Raw genomic sequence first — 24,864 nt, 5'->3', positions numbered from 1 at the left:
AGGCTGGTGCTAACAGCTGTGGGTTGGGTATGGCTTTTAGGTCATCCTCCAGTTGTCTGAGTGGAAAACCCCCTAAAAAATATTGCATGATTTAGATATGATCATATGAAACTTCCCCGCCGTGGTTAGCCTGCAGGGTTTTGCCTCTGCTTGCAGCAGCTGACAGCAAAAACAGTCACCAGAGGTCTGTTGGGTGATGGCTTTTTTCCACTGCAGCAGCACTGTTGTCCTACCATGATTTTCCTCTTGAACACCAACAGCAATTCTGTAGTCACCAGTGGGATTCCTGATTTTTATCTTTTTTAAAAAGTGTGAACCCATAAATTGAGTTGTTCCTCCAAAGAGTTGTGTCCTCCTCCAAAGAAATGCTTCAGCATTATGTTTGTTACAGAAATGCTGTGCTAGGTACAACTGGGAATTCCAAGGCATCCCAAGAGATGCCATGACACCCAGGTGGCCCTGGATCTGGGGAATGGAGGGGAGATGGGCAATGAACCTTACAACAGGGACCTGGGCAGAGCATCCTGCAAAGAGCTACCAGGGGTTTATCATGGATCTGTTCCAGCATCAGCCATCCTAGAGCCTATGATGTGCACCTTATTAAGGTTTCATTAGGATCTTTGGGTCGGTTTGGGAAAGATGTTCAGAGCATTTGTTGAGGGACAGTTTTATTGCTTAATTTTTTAATGTTTGGGATGGCTGAGAGGATAGCCCAAGGGGTGTTGGGATGGCTTTTGTTTCCCTTTGATGACCTGGTTGGTGTTTCCTTGCTATTACAGGCTCCTCAGTGCCTGGGTGCCCTTCCCTTTCTGCCAGAACCCTCCCATCTGCTCTCTCTGAGCTCCTATCTGGTGTTTCATCCCTCTCACCCCAGCTTTCTGCTCTTCATTTCCAGTTGTTGTGAACCTTTCAGACAGCTGTGAAACCCAGGACAAACCACGAGCACCTGAGCCATGATTTAGCACAGAGGCAGTGGCTGTGTTTTATAATGCTTACCTGTGGCACTCTGGGTGTTCCAAGGCATGTTCTTATCTTCTTGGAACTGCTCTGCTCCTGCTGCCATTCTCATTTTGTCTCTCTCTCTCCATCCACCCTGCAGCAATCGTTCTGCTGGCAGTTCAAAAAAACCCCCATATTCCAAGAGTTAATTAATTTGTACTGGGAGCTGCCCTGTATGCTCCTCTTTTTGTTTATGAACGTGGAAAGCGAAGCACAGAATTAATTAATGCTTGTGTGCATGTCTTCCTTCCTTCCTTCCTTCCTTCCTTCCTTCCTTCCTTCCTTCCTTCCTTCCTTCCTTCCCTTCCTTCCTTCCCTTCCTTCCTTCCTTCCTCTTCCTTCCTTCCTTCCTTCCTTCTTCCTTTCCTTCCTCCTCCTTCCTTCCTTCCTTCCTTCCTTCCTTCCTTCCTTCCTTCCTTCCTTCCTTCCCTTCCTTCCTCCTTCCTTCCTTCCCTTCCTTCTTCCTTCCTTCCTTCCTTCCTCCTTCCTTCCTTCCTTCCTTCCTTCCTTCCTCCTTCCCTTCCCTTCCTTCTTCCTTCCTCCCTCCCTCCCTCCCTCCCTCCCTCCCTCCCCTCCCTCCCTCCCTCCCTCCTCCCCCTCTCTCCCCATCTTCTGTCTTTGTCTCTTCTTCCTCTTTATTTCTCTCTCTCTTTCCACATCAGAAAATGAACAGATGGAGAGACCTCAGGCAGAAATGCCCTCTCCAGCTGGAGCAGCGGGCGGCATCATGGGACTGTTAGTCGGACAAGGGCGAGGAGGGCTCTCGTGGCCAAGGGACGCGGCCACCCACCTGCTCGGGTCACCAACCTGATCAAAGACCTCAGCCTCAGCGACCCCCATGGCCACCCCACCGCCCCCCAAGCAAACGCCCAGTGCGTTCCTCTCCTTTTTCTGACGAGATGGTCGGCCTGCGGGACCTCCCTGGAGGCCCTTGGGCTCCCGGGTTTGGAACGCCGGTGGGAGAAGCGGCGGTGCTACAGCGGGGGCAGCGTCCAGCGTTACTCCCAATGGCTTCGCCCCCATGCAGAGGAGCTCCAGCTTCAGCCTCCCCGCCCGATCCAACCTTTTTTCCAGTGACCATCCTGCCCTCCTCAGCCGGCCGGGATGCCAGCCCGGGAAAGGGAAGGGCGGCGGGGGAGAGCGGGCGGACATGCAGAGATCCCTCTCCTGCTCGCACGACCGCTTCTCCTCCTCCTCGGAGTATGGCCCTCCCTCAGCCTGCAGCACCCCGGCTTCCACCCCAGAGCTGGGACGGAGAGCTGGGGGGCTGTCCCGGAGCCGCTCCCAACCCTGTGTCCTCAACGATAAAAAAGTTGGGGTGAAGAGGAGGAGGCCTGAGGAGGTGGTTCAGGAGCAGCGGCCCTCGCTGGACCTCGCCAAGATGACCCAGGTATGAGGCGGCGGAGCTGTCCCGCTGAGGTGAGGGGAGGTGACGTGAGGTGAGGGGCGGTGAGGTGGTTCTGTGACGGAAAATCCGTCAGGTGGGTGTTGGAGCAGCTCTGGTCTGGGGAAAGGATGAGGGATGTGGGGTTGTTCAGCCTGGAGAAGAGAAGGCTGCAATGGGGAGACCTTAGAGCACCTTCCAGTGCCTGAAGGGGCTCCAGGAAAGCTGGGGAGGGGCTTGGGACAAGGGCATGGAGGGATGGGGTGAGGGGGAATGGCTTTAAGCTGAAAGAGAGGAGATATTGGTATGGGATATTAGGAAGAAATTCTTTGGTGTGAGGGTGCTGAGCCCCAGGTTTCCCAGAGAAGCTGTGGCTGCCCCATCCCTGGCAGTGTCTCAGCCCAGGTTGGATGGAGCTGGTGGGAGGTGTCCCTATGGGATAGAAACTAGATGAACTTTAAGGTCCCTTCCAACCCAAACTATTCTGCGATTCTGGTTTTCCTCTCCTTTTCTTATGGATGGCACTGGCAACATCTTAGGACAATGACTGAATTCCTGGAGTTGTGGCTGAGGTTGTCTGCCTGCAACATGGCTGACAGAGGGATTTTAGGGTTCCCAACACTGACCCTGCAGGACTGGATGAGCTTTAGGATCCCTCCCCACCCAAAGCATTCTGGGGTTCTGGAGTCCTCCTGCCAGGGCACACATCTTTCTGTCTGAGTGGCAAACCCCTTCCAGATGGGTTTAATAAATTCCCACATTCCTGTTCTGCACTGACTTTTGTTGTTGTTTCCCCTTGGCACATTTCAGCTGGGCTACATTAAACCCCATGGGTTTGGGTTCAGAAGAGGGGAGCCCTGGGCCTGCCATGAGGAGGTGAAGGCAGCAGCCCTCAGGAGCCATATTCACCCTGCTGTGGGCTTTACTTGCCCTTGGCCTTTGTCATTTTTCCCCTCTGGAGGTGTTAACACCTTTCATTTTCAGTGGCAAACACAGCCAACCCTCCCTCCTCGAGCTGCCATGCAGGACATTCACAGTCCTGACACCTGAGCACCCTGTGTTACTTGGAGACCCTCAAGCATGAGGTTAGATAAAAAGAGTTGTTGGGGTGGTTCCTCCTGTGCAAGATGCCATAAGGGAAGGGTCCCAAAGCTCCACGCTGTGAGGCAGGAACACTGCAGGAACAGGGAAATGGTTTCCTGGGTGCAGCATCTCTCTGGGTGCTGCTGGCACCATCCCTTCCTTGCCCACCAGTCCATACTGGGTGGCTGGGACCACTGCCCAACAACCAACCACCACCACCATCATCAGGGAGCACCATCAACAACCACTTCCCATCCCAAGGCACATCCCATGGAGAGCATCACTGCTTTCCAGGGAGGAAACCCAGCCAGGTCCAGGTGCCCATGGCAGCGTGTGGATTCCTGAGGCAGGGATGGGTTTGGAGCAGCAGAATGGGAAAAAAGCAAATCCTGGAGATGTGTAAGGGCCATTTTTTGGGTTTTTTTTTTTTGGAAGTTATTCCATTCTATAAATCAGCCCTGGCAGGCTGCTCTCCACGTGGGAGGACTGGCACAGAGGGATGAGCAGGATTCTGCAAGTCAGGGTGAGCATTCTTGCCTTTGGTGGGGCGAGCTCTCAGGGTGTGGGGCACAGTCAGCAACACCCCCCTGGGATGGGAATGCTGTGGAAATCAACTAATTCCTGGTGGGCAGTAGGAAATGGGGGATAAGTGTCTTTCAGAAAACTCTGAAATTTTGGGTATTGCCCCAGGCTGCTTTTAATGCCTCTCCAGGGATGAGACAGGGAAGTTGGGTGAGTTCAGAGCTGGAACACAGCTGAGGTGTTGGCATGGCTGCACCTGCCCTGGAGTCTGGGGTAAAAATGGCTCCTGTGCAATGGTCTTTGGGATTCAAAGCAAAGGAAAGCCAGTGGCCAGGCTGGGATTTCCACTAGCCCTCAAAATATTTGCTTTACAGATAGGGAAAGTGAGGCACAGGTTGTATTCTGAGTCTCTGGGAACTGGAGACTGACCCTGGGGTGCTCAGCACCCAGCTCTGGCAGTGGATTGGTTAATTTTTCTCTCCTGCTGGTAACCACTTGTGTTTATAGGCCAGAAACTTGGTACCATAGTCAAAATAAAAATAATTTGACCTGAAAGAAATGTTTTCTTCATACCAGGAGGGATATTTAGGCCAGGGGAGGGACCCGCTCCTGGAAGCAATTACATGGCCACATAACTGGGCTAATTAAGAGTCCTAAATGTTAAAGTTCTGGGAGAGAAACTACTTGAGAAAACACTGCCTTTAGTTCTGCAAAATCCCATTTTTGTCTCTTTTCTCTGAGCTGTGGGAATTGCAGGGAGGGGAGGTGGGCCTGGGTCAGTCCCCTTCCTCTTTACTCCAACTGCACCAAAGCAGAGAGGCTTCAGCTTTGGGCAGAAACCAAACCATGGAGGACGTGGTTATCCTCAAAATAGCAACAAATTTGAAAAGCCACAGGGCTGTGAAAATCCTCCTGCTCTTTTCTAAATGCACCCATGCTCCTCCTTGTGCCTCGTGGCCTCCCAACTGGGCAGGAGCCCAGAGGGTCATCCTTGAGCAAGTGGGTGGCAATGATGCCATTTAATTATCAACCCCTGTCCTGGGGCAGGTGAGGTGCAGAAGGGTGGTTCCTGTCCTTCACCCTAAGCAAGGAGGGTTTGGGTACTGGGGAGCTGCCTGGCATCTCCAGCCCCCCTCATGCCCTTTGAAATGAGGGGCATGACTTCAACCATCTTCTTTTTGAAGTTGCTTTCCAGCTTCAGTTGTTTGGGTTTTTTCCCTCTTCCCACTTGAAGCCCAAGCCCAAGGAGGACAAGATTCACCCTCCCAAATCCCATTATGTGAACCAAGCTCATGGCAGCATCTCCTTCCTTCCTTCCTTGTTTCCTTCCTTCCTTGTTTCCTTCCTTCCTTGTTTCCTTCCTTCCTTCCTTCCTTCCTTCCTTCCTTCCTTCCTTCCTTCCTTCCTTCCTTCCTTCCAGTCCTCAGGGTCCTGCAGCTCCAGACACCATGGTCATACCTGCAGGCTGTGATCTGATATGGTCAGGATCAGATTTTTCCATGAGTTGGGATGTTGCTTACAGAGCTTTTTCTGATGTGCTTGGGCTTAAAGTAATTGGGGGATGAACAGTGTTGGAAGGGGGATAAGAGGTGGCTTGGACCTTTGCTGTCCTCCTAGTTGGGCTTGTTTAGGTGGGAAGGGGTGGTTTCATCCTCTGCAGGACACCAGGGGAAGGTGTCTGGGCATATTAGGTGAGAAAAATTGATTTTTTCCAAAACCTTGAGCCTGGCAGAGATGCTGTGTGGTAGAGAGACAGCTGTTTGCTTTTCCTCAGCCATGGTCTGGTGGGGTTCTTCTCCAAAGGCCACCTTGCTGTGTGGTGACCTGGGGACCTGCCATCTCCCACCTCCACACCTGTTTCTGACTTTTCCAGGTCAGCATTTCCCACAGGATTTGGGGTGCTGGGTGCTGAAACCCCCCATGGCAACCTCAACTCTGGGTTGGGTGACTTGGCTGTGTCATTTATGGGGAGCTGAGCCATGGGCCAACCCTGATGGTGGCATCTGTGTGCTGGCTGAGTAGACTGCTTCCCTTCAGCCAGGTTCTGGGGGACATGACACAGCTGTCAGGATGGTGACAGCCACCCCCAGTGAGAACTTGAGATCTTCTGCAGCACTGGCAGGAGGAGCCCTCCCTATCTCTCATCCATTCTGTTTCCTGCCTGGTAAAATTTTGATATAGTTGTTACTGAGAGATTTTAATTTGTGTTAGCACATTTTCAAACACAGCTCTCCTTCTGGCAGGTTTTTTAAAAAGGAAATAGTTTATACTGATATATTTAAAAATATATTTACACATTTATTTATTGAAGCCCAGCCATGGGCCCTGCAGCACTAACCCCAAGCAGGGGTAGCCCTGGATGGATATTGAGGACCATCTGGTAGGGTTTGGAAAGACAACTTCCCATGGAAAACCAGGCACAAACAACCTTGTGGCCTGTAATTCATAGCTCTGCTGCTGCTAATTGTCAGATGTGGTAGAAGATAGGGGTTCTTATCAGTTGGAAGTGCCCTGGTAGGATCCATGCACTGGAAAGGACTTGGGGGTGGTACCTGTGTCCCATTGCTGATGGCTCCACGAGGTTTTGAATTCTTTGTGCTCCTCTGAAGCATTTGCAGTTTGAAGAGCTCATAACAAATCCTGTACTGCTGATAGGAAAGCCAGTGGCCAGGCTGGGATTTCCACTAGCCCTCAAAATATTTGCTTTACAGATGGGGAAAGTGAGGCACAGGTTGTGCTCTGAGTCTCTGGGAACTGGAGACTGACCCCGGGGTGCTCAGCACCCAGCTCTCTGCTGCTTCTCCTGATGGTGGATGGGGCTTGGAGCAACCTGGACTGGTGAGAAGTGTCCCTGCTCATGGCAGGGGGGTTGGAATTAGGTGATCTTCAAGGTCCCTTCCCACCCAAACCAGTCTGGGATCTTGGGATTCTCCTTCTGAGTTTTCTCTGACATCCATTTGCTTCCCTGCAAGGTACCCATGGGTGCTTGGGGATCCCAGACACCTGGCACACTGCTTCTCCTCCACGAAGGTCCTTACTATGCAGCCTGGCATGTAGGATGTGGGACAGGGAGAAGTTGCTATGGGACAAATTAAAATCCAACAACTCCCTTGCATCTCCCTGGGGTTATGGAGAGCTTTCTGGAGTCATGAATTCACCACAAAGAGCTCTCCAGCCCCTGGAGAAGGCTGGAAGGATGGAGCAGAGTGTACTGAGGGCTGTGGCCAGCAGCTCAGAAGGTGGTGATGATGGAGCACTGGGGGGGTTTGATCAGGAAGAGCTACAGAAAAGACTCTGTGTGTGAAAGCTGCTGGGACAGGAAGGGTGCTGGGGTACAAAGGGAGCAGTCACATTGCTTGGTGGCTGCCATGGACAGATGGTGACATCCATGGGGTGACTTCACTCTCCTCCCAGCAGCACATCTGCTCCACTCATCTGCATCCCAAAACGTGGCTGGGTGGTTCTTCTCTTCTTACCCAAATCAGCTTCAACCTTGGCTGGAGATCCAAAGGAGTGGGGTGTGTAATGGGGCTTTCCTGATGTGTGGTAGCCAGGGCTGTGCCCTGCCTGGTTTTCCCTTTCCAAACTAAGGAATAATGGCAGTTTCTATGAGGATCTGTGCCTGAAGGAACTTATCCAGTCCCAAAGCTGAAGTGAGCAGCCCACCAGCTTGGAAATGTTTCAGGCTGGCCTTGGTGCTGAGTGGGGAGAAGGTTCAAAGCAAAGGAGGGGAGAAGTGGCCTCACCTCTCCAGCCACCCAGCTCTTTCCTCAAGGGGTAAAATTCTCTGCATTTTCACCTAAGAAGATTTTCTGTTCAAATTTTGGCAGCTTTCAGGCTCTCTGGTGAGGGTAGGAGGGGTGGTAGAGATCTCAGCTGGCGTCAGCACCCACTCGACCCGCTGGCAAATACTGCCAAAAGGGAGTGACAGGCCAAAAAACCTGGAGGTTTTAAATTCCAGACGTATCCCAGGAAATAGTTTGCTGTTGATGTAACTTCTGAGACAGATTCCAGCTTCCAAGCCCCAGTGCTTTTTAAATAAACACGAAGGAGAGCCTGCAAAGGTCACTGTGTGGCTTGGTGGGAAAAAGCTTTTGGTTCAGGATCAAAAGAAAATGGTTTGGAGGGCACAGAGGACCTGGGAAGCCAGTTGCTTTTAGCTTTGGTCAGACCATTACACATGCCACCATCATTATTCATTACTCTGGTATTTATTTTTTTTTAAGTTAAAGCCACGAGTAGTTGAAAAAAAATCAAGTCAATATTAGAAATCAGGTTTGTAATGATGTTTACTCCTGGTATGAGCTGTTAATGTGTTGGGTTTTTTTTGTTTGTTTGTTTTCCTGGTTCCCTGGACAAACAAGCCTCTATATTTGTTGAAGTGTAGCAAACCTCACCTTGGCTGGTGTCCCCAAGGCAAGTGGCACTTGTTGGGGTTGCCCAGTGGTGTAAGCCCATGGTGATGGTGTCTTCCTGCCTGTGACACCAGGGAGGATGCTTGTACACTGTGAGGAACTGAAATATTCCTGTTTTCTGAGATGTTTGCACCAGTTTTTCCCTATACTGTACTAAGATGTAAATCTTTTGTCGAGCATCATCGTTGAACCTAAAGAGTTTATCAGGTCCTCAGGTGGGATGTAATCTGGGTGCTCCCCAAAAGGAACAAACCTTTGCTCTTGGGGACCAGCTCATCTCACTGCCAGGAGAAAAGGCTCCATCTCCCTATAAAAGGCTGATGTGTTGGTGCAGCTCTGGAGTGACCATTTCAGGCAAGGACCTTCAGTGTAGTCACAGGACTCTGGTAGGAGGTGATTTATTGGAGCTGGATCTATTTTAGTTCCCCAGCAAGAGCTTTTAATAGCAAGAACGTGTAGCACAATGACATCCATTGTTTTGATTTTACAGTTGAAATGGGACCATCTGCCTCAGTTACAAATTTGGGACTCACCAAACACAATAGGCTGGAAATAAATTCAGCTGTGGAAGCAGAAATGGGCTGGGCCCAGGGATGGGGGCTTTTATGTCATTATATCATTTTTCCAGCATGGGCTGGACTTGTCTGTGTGGATGGGCTCCTCCAGCAGCATCCCTCACCCGTGCAAGGGGGATCCAAGTGCCAAAGGGCCCCGTGGTATCCATGTCCTGGCACCTCCTGCCCCTGGCTCCATCCCCCTGCAGCATCCAAGGGAAGGAGGTTGGGTGTTGCATCCTTGTTCACCCTCACGTGGGAGGACAGGGCTGGAAACACAAACAAAGCTGAGCAGTGTCTGTCCCAAAGACACACAAAATCCAATTGTATCCCCAGGATGGGCATCTGATTCCCCATGTGCTGTTTAACCCTCTGGGGTCTGGGCTCAGACCCTGCACCAACCTGAAGAGCAGTTTTTATAAAGCACAGAGATTCATCCTTGAATTAATGGATATCCTTAGAGGATCCAAGGACTGGAGCCCCTCTCCTGTGAGGACAGGCTGAGAGAGTTGGGATTGTTTGACCTGGAGAAGACAAAGCTCCAGGGAGACCTTAGAGCACCTTCCAGTGCCTGAAGGGGCTCCAGGAAAGCTGAGGAAGGACTCTGGACAAAGGACTGGAGTGATGGGATGAGAGGAAATGGGTTTGAACTGGAAGAGGGGAGATTTAGATGAGATACTGGGAAGAAATTCTTGACTGTGGGGATGGTGCTGAGCCCCTGGCCCAGGTTTCCCAGAGAAGCTGTGGCTGCCCCATCCCTGGCAGTGTTGAATTCCAGGCTGGATGGGGCTTGGGGCAACCTGGGCTGTGGGAGGTGTCCCTGCCCACGGCAGGGGGTTGGAACTGGGTGAGCTTTAAGGTCCCTTCCAAACCAGTCTGGGATCCCCTTCCCATTTGCTGCAAAACCAAACTGGGGACAGAGCTGGAAAGGCTGTGGTGTCCTCAGTCAGTGGAGGGTGTTGCCCCTGAGTGCTGTGTGTGTGTGCCTGGCTCCAGCAACAGCTGCTGCTCTGGTGAAGTTGTGCAGAGCTTTGAACCCCAAGCACAGGAGCATCATCCCTGCACACAGCTCACTGCTCACTGCCTGCTCCCCCCTCTCCCCCTGGCACTGGGTTATTCCCAGCTTTATGGAGTGACTGCAGCCTGGTGTGGGAACAGGAGGTGATGACAGCTTGGGAGGTAGGGAGAGGAGTGCTGACAGCTCCTAGGGTTACACCTTCCCTGGGAAAATTGCAGCAATCACCTGGAGGGCTGGGGGGAAAAGAAATGGTGTTTGTGCAGAAGTCAGGATCACTGTGGGGGCTCACGGTCCTGCTGAGAGGGGTTTTTGAGCAGATCCACCATGCTTGTAGGGATGGGTTTTAGGGAGAAGCTTGTAGCTGGGTGCTGGATGAAGGGGAGGAGTTTTATGGAGTGATGTTGCTGAGGGATTTCTCCAGCTCGCTCCCTTGCAGGGCAGCCAGATCATCCAGATGATCCTGAAGGTGTCTGCTAACCCAAACCAGTCCGTTGCAGGGCAGCCAGATCATCCAGATGATCTTGAAGGTCTCTTCTCACCCAAACCAGTCTGTTCTGTGATTCCCCAGCCTGCTGGATCCGTGCAGGTTCAGGGAGAGTTGGGGGGAGATAAAGCAGCAGCTTGGATGGTCAGAAAGTTGTTGTGGTTGTGGGCAGAATGTTCTGGGTGGAAGGCACATTACTGCTGCTCACTGGGAGAAGTCAGGATGACCACAAAGATCTTCCACCTATGTCAGGGCCAGGAGGGTGCCTGGATTCCCAGTTTCCTTGAGACCAAGAGGAGTTGGGATGCCTGAGTGCTGAAGGAGAAGGTTGTGGAGAGGCTGGGAGGAGGCCCGGGGCTGCCTGGCCACGGGGAACAAGCTCTGTATTGTGCCACCAAAACTGCTCTTTTGGCCAACATCAACAGAGGACTTGACTGCCCAGTTTTGCAAGCTCAGCACTTCAGCACACTCTAAATTCACCCCATAAATAAAAAATTAAAAAAAATGGAGCAAAAAAGCCTCCTGATGGATGGAGAACAGAGGCTGCATTGATGATGATGATGATGATGGTGGCTGATCCACCGCAGCTCTGCGGTGATGCTGCCTGGGTTCTCACCATCCTGGGGGGACCCTTTCCCCCACGGTGTCCCTCCCAGCACCCATCCCTGCTGCTGGGAAAGTGAGGTGTGGGATTTGGCAGCAGGCAGTGCCTGTGAGAACTTGCTTCTCCAGCTGAGCTCCTGCAAACCTGCGTCAGAGGGAGTGCCTGCACCCAGCCCCAGCACGTGGCTCTCCTCCTCCAGCCACCTCCTCCGGAGGGTTTTTCCATCCTCATGAAGGGAAGATAAAAATATTCCCCTGGAACCACTCAAGGCTGCAGGTGGGAAACGTTGGGTGGCAGCATGTGTGGGTTGGAGCAGGGAAAATTGCTGCTGTTGGCTTCATCCTCCTGCTCAAGTCCAAGAAAATGCAAAAGTTCCCTGGAACAAAACATTCGTGGCTGTTCTCTGAGATGTGTCCCAGCCTGGGAACACTTTTAGTTTGGCTGAAAGGAGTGTGCTGTGGGCCTGTTGAGTTGTTCTCCAGGTTGCATCCTCCTTCATTCATCATTACCAGCATTGTCCATCTCCTTCTCTAAAGTGCTGTAGAGCATCTTCCATCCTTGCAGGATGCTCTGGTCCAATCAAGTCATGGAGGGGGATTCTCAGAAGTGCCAGAGCTTTGTTTGTAGAAGAATTTTGCACTTCTGAGAGGACTGTTGACTTTCTGCAGGCTTGGGCTTTCAAGTGCCTAAATTGCTGTTGGAAATATGCTTGCAAAGTGTTGTAAGTACTTAGAAAATATTTCTCCTGTGTCCTCGGGCCTTCTCCAAGTGCAGTGGTAATTACAAGTTGTCCATTAACCACCATGTGCAGATCTCTGCTTGAAGCTGTGATGTGGTCAGCACCTAGAGGACAGACCACATGGAGAGGCACAGCTTGTGTTTCAGCAACAGGATGAGGTGGGGACTGGGAGCAGTTGGGTTTTTAAAGACAAATAGCTGTTTTTTTTCACAGGGGCTGGTGGGGTTTTGGAAGGTTTCAGAGACTAAAGGCTGTGTGAAATGTAGCCCTCCAGCTTGGGCAGTGGCCACCTCCTCCTTGGCCAGCAGGAACTTCTCCTGTCAGACACAGTAGTGGCCTTTGTGCCATCTCCTGCAATGACCCGTTTTACCAGGGTGTGTCTTCCTAACAGCTCTTCTAAATTTGCCCTGAAAGAGGGGAGGTTTAGATGAGGTCTTAGGAGGAAATTCTTTGCTGTGAGGGTGCTGAGCCCCCGTCCCAGGTTTCCCAGAGAAGCTGTGGCTGCCCCATCCCTGGCAGTGTCTCAGCCCAGGCTGGATGGGGCTTGGAGCACCCTGGGCTGTGGGAGGTGTCCCTGACCATGGCAGGGGGGTGGCACTGGATGAGCTTTAAGGTCCCTTCCAACCCAACCCAGACTGGAATTCTGTGAGTTTTAGCAAACAGCTCTGTCCTGCCTTCCATGTGAGGTGGAGGTGGTGGTGGGAACACTCTGGAAGGGGGTGTGGGGGTGTTTTTGATGCCATCACCCACTGCGGGAGCTGCACGGATGGGAGGTGGGGATCTGCAGCAGCTGCCAGTGGAATGTTTCTGCTTGCTGCTTGTCAAGCTGACAGGCTGGGGGGGAGGTCAGGAGACCTCTTGGTGTAGCTTTTCCCTCCTCTCCCCCTCCCCACATCTCTCTCAGCTGCCTCTCTCCCTTTACAGAACCGCCAGACCTTCAACAGCCTCACCTGCCTTAGCTCCGGGGCTGTCCCCGGCCCCCACCCATGGACCTCCACCCCCTGCTCCCCAGAGGTGATGCCTGGCAGGACCCCCGCCTGCACCCCAGTACCGGACCCACCGGGTTCTCGGGCCCAGGAACGCCAGCCCGGCCGGGATGAGCTCTCCTGTGAGGAGGAGGAGGAAGGAGGTGGGAAGGAGGAGGATGGGACGGCGTGGCGGAGCGGGGGGACGGGCACCGAGAGCCTCTTCCAGCTGGATGGTGAGATAGACATCGAGCAGATCGAGAACAACTGAGGAGGGAGTGGATCCTCTCACCCCAGGTTTTGGATGGAGGGGTGTGTGTGTGTGTGTGTCCTGCCCACTGCTCTCACAGCTGGAGGGGGACGAAGCAGCTTTGCCAAAATTCCGTCAGGTATTCCCAGCAATCCGTGTGCATGCGCGTTGTAAACCTTGAAATCCTTTGTGAACTACTGTAGCCAGAGCTCAGCTGGTGGGAGGGAAGTGGGGCTGCCAGGCTGCCCCCTGGGTCCTGCCTGCCCTTCTTTATGTGGGGATGCATGAGGAGAACCCATCACCCATGGGACTGGAAAAATTTTTTTGAGGAAAAAAAAAACCCACCAAAATTCTGAGATGAAACAAGCTGGGGGTTGGGCAGTAGCTCCCATGCTCCAGCACCCACCTGGCTCCCCATATCCAGGGGGAAATGACAAGTGAAGTGCTGTGCTTCAATGGAATAATGGTAAGAGCTGGATTTTTCCTTTTTTTTTTGTTGTTTTCTTGGTTTTGATTTTCCTTTTCCTGACGAGGAACCAAAGGGACCCCCTTGTCCTGCACAGCTCCAGAACGGGGCAGCACCCACAGCAGCACTCAGCGGGTGCTCCTTGAGGATCCTCAAATCTGCCCTATTTTTTTTTTCTTTCCAACCCTTTCTCTCAGCCCCAATTGGGCTCGGTACCGCCCTCCCTCGGGTTCCCAGCACCCAGTCTGGACCGGGGTCAGGCTGTTCACCCGTTTACCAGCAGCTCTGCCCTCTCTGCTACCCGGGGCACAGCTGCCACCCTCTTATTTTATTTTGGGTTTTTTTGGCTCTGCCTTACTGTGAAGGGGCTGCAGGCCCAAGGCACGCCGTGGGGTTACTTGACAAAAATAATAAAAACCAAACCCCAGGTAGCAGCACTGAAAGCTTTTCCTGTGCCTTTTCTTAAGCACAGATAAAGTGGTGACCATTACATTTGTACAATAAGAACTCTTTTTGGTAGAAATAAGCTGTCCACTTACTAGCAGGTTTAGAAGGACACGTATATTTTCTTTTCCTCCCTCTTGCTTTTACTTTTTTTTTTTGTTTCAAGCTCTAGGAAAGCTGTATGAGTAGCTCCTGACATCTTCTGCAGGTTCTCTCAAGCTCAGGGTTTACTCCCTGAGCTCTGCAAAGGCGAGAAAGGGAAAGAAAAAAAAAAAAAAGTCAGTGATGGCAACAGCAACTGAAGATGATGTTTTTAGCAGGGTTTGGTACCTCCCTTGGCAAAGCTTTAGGAGTCTGTAACTCAGAAAGGGCTGAGAGCCACCTGTACAGCTTTTATTCATCATTTCTGGTTATGTTGTTGCACTTTTTCCTGCAGTGGTTTGGGATGCGTGTGGCGTCTCCCATGGCAGTGGAACCCCTCAGCTGTTATATAGCTTTACCCCTGTCCTGGCACCCCAGTGGCCACCTCAGCTCCCTCCAGCCTGGGTGCTGGCAGGCAAAGCCAGCCCCAAATATCTGGGAAAGGGACAACAGGGATGTCTTTTCATTTTGGAGAACCCTCCAGCTCTTCTTGATGCATCGCTTAAGAGAAGATCCATCCTGGCTTCATTTTTAGCTCTCCTCTAGTGGGGGGCACTGCCTGAACCAGACATTTTTTGAGGGGGGTCCATCCAGGGCAGTGTTTGCCCCCCCTGCTCCAGGTCTCAGCTTTGAGTCTTCCTGATAATCCCTTCTCCACCCCCCCAACACCTCCCAGCTCTCAGAGCACTCACTCCCGCTGGCCACAGCCCCCTCCAGACTGACTGAAACCCAGGAAAATTCACCCAAATCCATGTCCAGCTCCTGATGCAGCCCTCCAGGGTGGGATGGGGCTGATCACCAGGGCTGTAATTCCTAAGGGCTTCTGTTTTCTTTCCAAGGGCTGCTGTCAGTGCCATGCCAACCCCCCCGGGCAGGCAGGTGGCCACTGGCCCACTCCCCAGCTCTCCTCGCCGTAGCCGTAGCGTTGAGTTTACACACAGCACAACCCGTTTGCCTTACTACAGATGCTTCTCCAAGGAGTCATGGCCTTACACTGGGCACGTTAGCATAGCTGCAGACCACAGTTAGCCACGGTTCTGAGGCCATGGTGGGGTTCTGTTGGGTTTTTGGTTGTTGGGTTGTTGTATGATTTCATGTACTTACTCCTCAGTTAAGAAAGCCTTACTTTAAAAAAGATTTTCTTCCCCTCCTCTCTCTCTCTCTCTCTCTCTCTCTTAGAGGTAAAACATTTGTGGGTTTATATATATATATAAATATATATATAAATAAAGTAATTAAAAATATTAAATATAATATAGTATGTGCCTCAGATTCAGGGGACATCCTGTTGATTGTAAAGTCAGAAGCTGTGTTGCTCCCTGGCAGCAGGAGATCTCTGCCCTGTGGCTGCAGCAGGGAGGGTGTCCCTGCTCTTGGTGTGCAAAGGACTTTACCTGCTACACAGATGCTTTGGTTAAGAAAAAGTCCTGCCAGCTGCCAGAATGTGATATTAAAGTCATATGCAGCCAAGGGATGTTACTCCTTGCTAGGTAGCTAAACCAGGCTCAGTGTTGTGAAGGGACTCGGTGGTTGGTCCTAGCCCTGAGCTGTGCCAGCAGCCTGAAAAAAAAAAAAAAAAAAAGAAAGGATTTTAATAGGAAAAGTCTCAGCAGACACACGGGGAGTTTGCTGTCTGTTTGCAGATGCAGCTCTTTGAGCCCACTCTGTGAAAGACTGCGTTGCAAAAAGACAAAAGGAAGTATTTGTAAAATAGATTGTAATTTTTCCACGTTCTAGCATAGCCTGTTTGGCCAAATACAGTTGTGTTTTTCAAGTGCATTGTTTTTAAAAGCTCCTGGCCAAACAGACTGGCGTAGGATGGCCTAGGATTGTAGCAGTGCTTTACGGCGTTTCTATGGGTTTGATGTTCAAGAAATCAAAAGGATGGCCAAAAATGGATAAAAAAAAAACAACAAAAAAATAAAATAAAATAAAAATTAAAAAAAAAAACAAACCAGAGACAGCCTTCTGAAGCTATGACCTGTAGTAGCCCCGTGTCTCGCTGGCAATTGCACAAGCGCCGCGGGACGCGCGTGTCCCCGGGGAGGGGCTGCCCGAGGTGCCCCCCACCCGTGCAGGCTGCCCCCTGGTCCCCCCCTCCATGACTTGATTGCACTAGAGCAGCTCAGTCTCAGGAAATTGCTTGTTACTTTTACTGTGTAAATAAAGCTTCCTGGTTCCCTAACCCCCCACCCGTGTCTGGCCTCTCTGTGCTCTCCCTGTGGCTGCGGGATCCAGGTCGGGGGGGGGGGGGGGATGTGGAGGGGTTGGGGACACTGCTGCCACCCCTTGGGGACACAGCCTGGTTGTGGCACCCCTCAGGGTTTTTGGATGGGGAAGAGTGGGGTGTGGGTGCAGGAGCCCTACGTGCTTCCTGGAGGGGATCTGGCTGTACCTCTTTGGTGTCTCCATGGGTGCTGGAGGTGTCAGGGGGTCCCAGGAATGGGCTGGGAAAGCCCTTTGGCTGGGATCCTAAGTCACAATGTCACTGTTGGAGATTCCAGCCTTGGGTTGTAGGAGAAAAACGGGTGTTTTGTGCTGGACACATGCAGGCAGATGTGATGCTTCTCCCTGTAGTGGGGGGACATCTCCTGTGGCCTCCCTAGCCTGACCCTGGCAGGTATTTACCTGTCATGCAGCCAAAGAGGTAACAGCAAAGCACCAATCAACATCCAAGTGGCACCTTATGCTTTGTGCTTGAGGACAAAATCCCACCCTTAAAAGTCCAACTGAAACCTGAGCAAGGCAGGAGTCCCCAGCAGAGCAGGGGGACACAGGGGGGTGGGGGTTTAAAATAAATTTTTGGGGAAATGGGGTGATATCTCCCTACAGCCATGGTGAACCAGAAAGGAAACCGTCTGCGTTTCCTCGAGTGAGCAACAGTTTAAAAAAGTTTCATGACAGATGGCAGGATGTTTATCTGCCATAACTTAATCAGATTGAAGCGATAGGCTTAGTGTGCCAGAACAAAAAAGAAGAATTAGAGGATAAAAAAGAAATTCACAGTGATCCAGCACAGCCCTGACATCCCACCAGGGTTTACAGCACCTCTGCCTGTGCACGGATGCACACAGTGCTGTAGACTTTGGCTGAACTGCTACCCAGAGGAGGAAAAGATACAAAACCAGACATCCCCTCCCCCCCCCCAAAAAAGTAAAATATTGCACTAAGGTTATTTTCCCAGATGTGGTTTGTTTTATTAGAATTTAATTCCCAGCCCATTTTCCCCAAGGGGTGCTGTGGTAGCTCTGAAAAAGAAGGGTTTCCAACACTCAAAGGCTGCTCCAGGACCATGGAACATCACTTAGGTGTCCCTCAGGACTGGGGTAAGCTTCAGCTAGGGAAGGGGTAGGAAACCCACGTGTGTCCCCAGCCACACTGCCTACAAGACCCTTCATGGAGAGAAGGGAAAGTCCATCAGTCCCACTACCCCTCACCTGCTTATTCCATCCAGGAAAAAAGCATTCTGAGTCCTCAGAGCATCCATCCCTGCCAGCACTGATGTGACAACACAGTGACAGCTCTTCCAACTCTGCAGAATGAGGTTTATTCCTGGCAGGATGGGGCCAAAACCCCATGATGTGCTGCAGCATCACTGGATTCCCAAGCCTTAACCAGAGGAGGTGCCAGGCAGGGGCTGAACGTGGCAGAAACGTGGTCACCAGCTTAACAAGGGTACAGATCCAGCCCCCCTCCCCAGGGGTTTTGTGCCCCCCACAGCCAGAGGCACACACAAGACCCCACAGAGGGTTTGGTGGCCACCATCACCTCTCAAGAACACCCCCCATGCCACCTCATGCACCCCAAAAGGCACAGAAAGGGTGAGTTAAACAGCAAAGGAGTAGCAGCTCCCCCCCAGTTTCCCACCCAGGGCTGGGCAAAGGGTTAAAGGGGGTACAGCCCCCTCCTCAGGGTGGGACAGACCTTAAGACAGACAAGGCTCAGCCCTACTTTTAGATGAACTGATGTCACCTGTGCTGTTTGGGGCAGGCCACCAAGGGGATGATGTTCAAGCAGGGCTGCAGGTTGGATGCTCCCTTGGTGAGTTCTGTGGATCAGGTCAGTCCCAGCACATCACAGGGTGAGGAAGGCAGAATTCAGCATCCTGGGCAAAGCTGGGAGAGGATGAAGTGTCCTCCTGAGGGGCTGCAGGTGAGGCTTTCCCCTCCTTCCTCTTCCTCCTCCTCCTCCATGCTCTGCTTTACAGCTGCTGCAGGATGATGTCAACAGCTTCAGCCAGGTTGGTGACATAGGCATCGGGTGTCACCTGGGGGTGGTTTTCATCAGAAGGCCTGGGAAGGAGACAGAAGGGAATGGCTGAGCAGGGACAGGCTCCAGACCAGGTCTCATGTCCCCCATCCTGCTGCTGCCTTCAGAGCCCAGGGCAGGTGAGCTGGGGTCTCACATTCCTCCTTTTTCTACTTTTTCCCTCTCCACCTCCCCCAGACCAAAGCCTTTCCATGGTGCTCTGGTGGATCCCAGGTGGATCTTGTGCAACTGGGCTGGGGGAAACTTTGCAAAGCCTCCTGTGGAAGCCAATTATTCACTAATTAATCCAAATTAATTCACTGCCTTTGCCAGGGCACTTCTTCATTCAGGCAACAGCAGTACCAGGCAGGGAGCACTGGAAGGGTTTTTCCTGTTCAAGCCCTACAAAACTCAGCAAAGAATCATGGAATCATTTTGGCTGGGAAAGAAAGACCTTCAAGATCATCAAGGCCTATTGTTAAAATATTTATAAATAATTATTCTGCCACGTTTTTTCTCTAGAAATAGGCTAAGGAACAGAGGAGTTCAGGTCGGACCTGGAGACATGGAATGTCCATGGAGCTTCAGTGAGAGGGAAGGCTCTGCCTTTGTAGGATCCTCTGTAGGATCACCATCTTCCTGGGGATCTAACAGTGGTGGTTTCAGACATGACCACAAAAAGGGTCAGACTCCACCACAAGTCACTGCCCCGAGATGCTTGAAGCCATTTTTCCCAGTGATTTAATTAGAGGTCCTGGCCTAACGAGGCACAGATGCTCAGCACTGTTTTCCTGATTCAGCAGCTCTGCTGGGGGGGAAGGAGGGGCAGATGTGGGAGGCAGAATTTTTCCAAACCTTGTCGTCCTGTTATGGTTTTTGGGCTGAGAAACCCAACAGCTGCTGCAGAGCAAACATATGTATTTAATACACTTAATGGCTTTCCTATGGGAAAGGGATGAGAGTCCTGATGGCCACCTCCCACCTTTCACTCCCTATAAAGGACAAACCTTGATTTAACATGAGATGCACAGGAGGCAGAGAAACTATTATTTATTGTTACTTCTGACATCCAGGATTGGGTGAGCACTTGTCTGTACAAGCACCAGATTATTCAGTTTCCAGCACTAAAGCTCCCCAAGGCTATTTCCTTTTTTCCTCATCTTTTCAGCAATGCTCTTCATGTCCAAGTGCAGGAGCTCCTTGCAAAAGACCCCCTGAGATGCTGCCTGAGATCCTACTGGCAGCAAAATTCCATTATTCAGTTAGGAAAACTAAAAGCCACTGATATTCAGCTTGCCTTGGGTCACCTACAAAGCCACCAGGAAGGTGGCTCCATGAAATGGCCTCTACATTGGTGCTGGCTGTCATAAAAGCATTTTGTTTATTTATGTGAAAGGTGGAAAGTTATTCCATGGGTTTGTCTTTAATTATCTATCTTGTTACAGAGCTAGGCTGCAATTAGTGCAGTAATTATGATGGGGTTTTTTAGGTTTTCCCCCAACTGAAAAATTTAGATTACTAAAGCAAGCTAAGCTATCCAACAGAGAAAAAAACCTTCAGATATAAAGCAAGTCAAAACCCAGTATGTGTCCATCCCTTGGGTGGTGGTTATTGCTGATTTAACCAAGAGGCTTTTATGAATACAGAAAAACCTTCAGGGGGTGGTGGTAAAATATCCATTTCTTGGCAATAATCCTTAAGTGGGGTTCAGAAAAAAGAAGGGATGAACAAAACTTTCCATTTTACAGCCTGAAAAATGTTTCCTTCCCAGCTTATACGTTAGGAGCAAAGTTTAAGAACTGCTTGAAAGGAACACTTCTACAAGGAAATTTCAATTCCACAGCACTCTTTGGTCTATTAAAAGCATTTTGTAACTGATATCTGTGCTGACTCTACAGAAAGCCACCTGTAACTCAGCTCCTACGTGCCAGTTGTCCAGGAAATACACTTGCTGTGTGCTGGGGAAGGAGTGGGTATGGTGTGTGTACTGCAGTAAAAAACCTCAGCAATTGGGGTATTTTTACCTTTTCTCCAAATAATTCACGAGGACAACACCCAGACTGGCCAGCAAACACCTCCAGTGAGGTTAAAACCCATCTTTGCTCCATGAGATCTGAAAATTCACCCCTGTGTGATTCCCTGCTATCCCATGGGAACCCTGGGGTGGCCAAGGCTTCGTGTTGACCTCCTGCACCTCTGGTTTTCATCCGAGCCTGACTATTGCTCTTCTGCTGTGCTGGGAACCCTAAAATCCCTCTGTCAGCCATGCTGCAGGCAGACAACCTCAGCCACAACTCCAGGAATTCAGTCATTGTCCTAAGATGTTGCCAGTGGCATCCATAAGAAACGGAGAGGAAAAGCAGAATCGCAGAATAGTTTGGGTTGGAAGGGACCTAAAGTTCATCTAGTTTCTATCCCATAGGGACACCTCCCACCAGCTCCATCCAACCTGGGCTGAGACACTGCCAGGGATGGGGCAGCCACAGCTTCTCTGGGAAACCTGGGCCAGGGGCTCAGCACCCTCACACCACAGAATTTCTTCCTAATATCACATATCAATATCTCCTCCCTTTCAGCTTAAAGCCATTCCCCCTCACCCCATCCCTCCATTCCCTTGTCCAAAGTCCCTCCCCAGCTTTCCTGGAGCCCCTTCAGGCACTGGAAGGTGCTCTAAGGTCTCCCTGGAGCCTTTTCTTCTCCAGGCTGAACAACCCCAACACTCCCAGCCTGGCTCCATCCCTCCCCAGAGATGATGCAGCACATCCCTGTGTTCAGCAGGTGCCTCCCCTCCCTGGCCCAGCTCCAGCCAGGACCCTCTGATGAGAGGAGCATCCCTGTGACACCATGCTGTCCCCACAGCAGCCATCCCTCCCCTTGGGCTGGGAGTGTGCCCATGGCACATTTATTGGAGTTTTAAGACATGTCATATGCCTTGGATTAAAGAAAATGGTCTGAACTCTGTAGGAAAGCAGAGAACTGGATGAAAACCCACTTCCCTGCTTTCTTGCCTTTTCCTAGGGCCCTGCCAAGGAGCTTTCATTCCTGCCAGTGCCACTCTGAGAGCTGTTTCATGTGGCCTCTCCCTTTGTCTCACAGAAGTCTTTGTAACTTCCCCCAGCTGCCCCCCAAGAGCCAAGGGATGGTTTCCCCCCACCCCTTGCTCAGCGTTTCTCTTTTAAGCATCTCTCAGAAGGACCCTGCAAGTAATAATCCCCAACACTAATGCCAAGAAGCAAACGCTCCAAAAGCAGCCAAACAATTCAGGAGCCCAAGTCCGGGTGCCAGAAATGAGGTAGGAACAAGAATTCTGCTATAAAACCTCCAGGCAAAGCCAAAAGGATGGAGGATGAGCCCTTCTTCTGCCGTTGGGAGGGAGCAGGGGCCGTGGCACCACTCCAGCCTCTCCCCTGGAGGGTTTGGGCTTTTTCCCAGGAGAAATTCCCAGTTACTGAGAGCTTTAAGTTACCTTCAGTGGAGCACTGAGCTCTGGAGCTTGGCCCTGATGGCCTGGAGGCTGCTTGAGGGTGTGTCAGAACCTGGATAGAGCCACCAGGTTCAGGTGGAGCAGACCTGCATTGAGTTAAATTGAAGATAAACCCCTGATTTTTTTTTTTTTTTATGTGGGACTCTGGTTGCAGAGAAGAACATAAATCAAAATGACAGAAAATTATATTCTGTAGCTGAATATTGAGCTGTCAGCAGTCTTGGCCAGTGCACAGACTTGCCTGTGAAAAAAACCTACAGCATCTCTCCAGTAAAGCTTGGACTCCTTGGAGCAGTTGAACATCACAGCCTGAGTGTGGACCACAAGGAATGTTTTCCAGCCCAAGTTGGGCCATGAGAGTCTCCTGTTCTGTCTGGGAAACGTGGCACTTCATTTCTGCATCCTCCCTTCATTCCTACATCCTCTCTTCATTCCTACATCCTCTCTTCATTCCTACATCCTCCCTTCATTTCTCCATCCTCCCTTCATTTCTCCATCCTCCCTCCATTCCTACATCCTCCCTTCATTCCTACATCCTCCCTTCATTCCTACATCCTCTCTTCATTCCTACATCCTCCCTTCATTTCTCCATCCTCCCTTCATTTCTCCATCCTCTCTTCATGGCACCTTGCTGGTAGATGAGGCAGGCAGGGAAAGAAGTGGCTTAAGACAGGGACCTTCTGAAATCCAGGGTGTCCCATCGTGGTCCCTACTGTGTTGTAGGGAACCCATAATGTGTGGCAGCCCCTCTGTGCAGAGGGCAGTGTTAGGAAAAGGTGTTCTTCAAAAGAAAAAGCCACCCAAAACGAGGAGTGCAGCACAACCCATGAAAGGTATGAACTATCTTTAGCATGATGCAATCTAGAGAGATGTCTTGAGGCTGGGGAGTTACTCCTGTCCATCAAATCCTCCTTGGGAGATGACAAAACATCCTCCTCTCCCAGGGACTATTGATCACTGCTCATCTGAAGTAAGAAAGAAGCAGGAAGAAATGCAGGGCCAGGGATGGGGAGACGTGATGCTGGGTGCTGCCACCAGGACAGGGGTTACTGCTGGCTGAAAGCTCTCCTGATTACACCAGAGCACGAGACTTCACTGAACTGCCTGCCTTCCCTCACCTCCAAACCCCCTCGTGCAAAAAGGCACTGGCACCTCAAGCTGCCTTGGACAAATATTTAAACAAGCAGAGCACTGGTGTTCAGGCATCTGGGCAGCAATTTTCCTTGTCAGAACTGCAGAGCTCTCTCATCTTGTGAAGCAAAAGCAGCTCAGCAGGGGCCAGGAGGTAAATGCAGCATGAGGGTGGCAGACAAGGAGCAGCACACATGTGCCTGTTCTGGTTCCCAAACTTGGTTCTCAACCTGCTTGTCCCTAAGCAGAGGTGGCCTGGGGACTGCTGGTGTTGCAGGAAGAGCTGGAATCTAATGGACATCAGGATGGGGTCACTCAACCCCCATGGGGCTGTGGTCAAAGGCATCATGTGGGCTCTGAGCTGGGACCTGCTGTGCTCCCATCCATCCCTGAATCCAAAGGTTAAGCCACTATGGCTCAAAATCCAGCTCTGCTCCATGCTTGGGATGATGGATACTTGATTGGAGCCCTCAGAGAAGCCTCAGGTGGGATGGGGAAGGTCACTGCATTTGTGATTGCCACCCTCAGCCTCACAGAACCCTTTTCCATTGGGCTCATGCAGGCAGGACAGGTAGTGGCAATATTTGTGCAGCAGACTCTGGGGGGCCAGCGAGAGGAAACTGATGAACTTCTGAGAACACAAAATGCTTCTGTCTCTGCAGAGGTGCACATTCACCCCTTGGTCACCTTGGTTCCCCTTGGCATGCTGGCCCAGGCTCATTCCACACAGAGTTTCTGAGCAAGGCTGGTCACCTGGACCTCTTCAGGAAACTCCTCCTCAGGACAGAGAGGTCCCTCTGAGGGGAAATGGAAGTAGATTCATCCCATGTTCATCCCATCTTCTTAGATACAAGTCCAAATAGGAAATATTCTCTTGAAGAGATGATCTATTGTTTTTTCCCTACTGACTCTGTGTAAAATAGGTGACAAGCTCATATCCCAGATCCAGTTCTTCCCAGCCAGGGTCAGGTGTAGAGAGTCTGGTCTAAATTTTAGCTCAAGTTTAGGTAAAATGAAAGGAGATAAATCCTACCCCTTGCACTACTGCAGCCTGCAAGCACAGGGGGGTAACAAACCATCAGTGCCAGATGGTTTTTGTCTAAGTGCCCCAGGGGTGAGCTGGGGGTGAGCTGGACATATGGATGCACCTACAGCTACCATGCAAAGCCAGCACCTCTGCTTTCAAGGCCAGCAAATCTCCCTCTCCAAAGTTAAATGCACTTTAGCTGCCTGCTGAGAGAACCTGAGAACTGCCCCTGTTTTGCCAAACTATCCAGGCTGACAGGGTGTTTGCAAGCACCCTGAGACTCAGCTCTGCCTGCTTGGATTAATTATTGATGACCTGCACAGCTCTGCCAAATGACCTTACTCAATTTAGTGGAAAATAATTTCAAGCAGCCCTGAGAAAGCATTGGGACACAAATATTTTCTTTGTGCATCTATGCAAACAGATGTGCATCTTAGAAGCAACTGATGCATTAGGTATAATTTAAACCCCTTAACCTAAGGGAGCACTTCAGTGCTTTCCTTTAATACATTGCTTACAAAATCCATATGAAACGTGTAAAAAATGAATGCTTGGCTTCTGCCTTTGCAAAGCATGGCAGGGAAATTTAATTCCTAGAACTCTGGTGGATCCAGGTACCAGTAAGAAAGGAGCTTTCCAGATTATAAAGGAAAGAAGTCTTAATTTCAGGCTTTAAAGACTGTTGGGGGAAGCTTAATTGAAAAAATAGCAAGCCAAAGTTGCACAGATACTGTAAATCTCTAAGACCCAGCATTCAGAGACTGTTTCTCACCAACCAAGAATGTGAGCTAACCTAAGGAGAATAATATTTGTCTTCAGATGGTGCTCACTGCATCAGCCTCAACTTTAAATGAGAATGAAACTCTGAGATACCTGTGCCACTCCCAGGAAACCCAAGCAGACAGA

The 24,864-nt window shown here is 50.8% G+C and overlaps 2 protein-coding genes across 3 annotated transcripts in view; one reads left to right on the top strand and one right to left on the bottom strand.

Moving 5' to 3' along the window:
* The window catches only part of FAM53B (family with sequence similarity 53 member B), a 38,730-nt gene extending 25,394 nt beyond the window's left edge, over window positions 1–13,336 (top strand). Inside the window, 4 exon segments of the mRNA XM_030453583.1 lie at window positions 1,662–1,796; window positions 1,798–2,004; window positions 2,006–2,389; window positions 12,727–13,336. Of these exon segments, the coding sequence (XP_030309443.1) occupies window positions 1,665–1,796; window positions 1,798–2,004; window positions 2,006–2,389; window positions 12,727–13,038 (1,035 nt within the window). The 5' untranslated portion in view covers window positions 1,662–1,664 and the 3' untranslated portion in view covers window positions 13,039–13,336.
* A 3,907-nt stretch (window positions 13,337–17,243) lies between these two features.
* Window positions 17,244–24,864, bottom strand: part of LHPP (phospholysine phosphohistidine inorganic pyrophosphate phosphatase) — a 73,687-nt gene continuing 66,066 nt past the window's right edge. The window contains exons 7-8 of one of the 2 annotated variants that reach the window (XR_003987719.1): window positions 18,041–18,360; window positions 17,244–17,460 (exon numbers count right to left, since the gene is read on the bottom strand). Coding sequence is in view for 1 of the 2 variants with exons in the window: in XM_008491748.2 (XP_008489970.1) it covers window positions 18,270–18,360 (91 nt within the window). In the remaining variant the exon portion in view is untranslated. Of the gene's footprint in view, window positions 18,361–24,864 lie in introns of both variants that reach the window. The other variant, XM_008491748.2, reaches the window with a different exon arrangement.

This window comes from Calypte anna, chromosome 6 (genome assembly GCF_003957555.1).
Source record: "Calypte anna isolate BGI_N300 chromosome 6, bCalAnn1_v1.p, whole genome shotgun sequence".
NCBI lineage: Eukaryota > Metazoa > Chordata > Aves > Apodiformes > Trochilidae > Calypte > Calypte anna.
The sequence above is the reverse complement of the archived record's forward strand: the minus strand, read 5'-3'. Positions and strand labels throughout refer to the sequence as shown.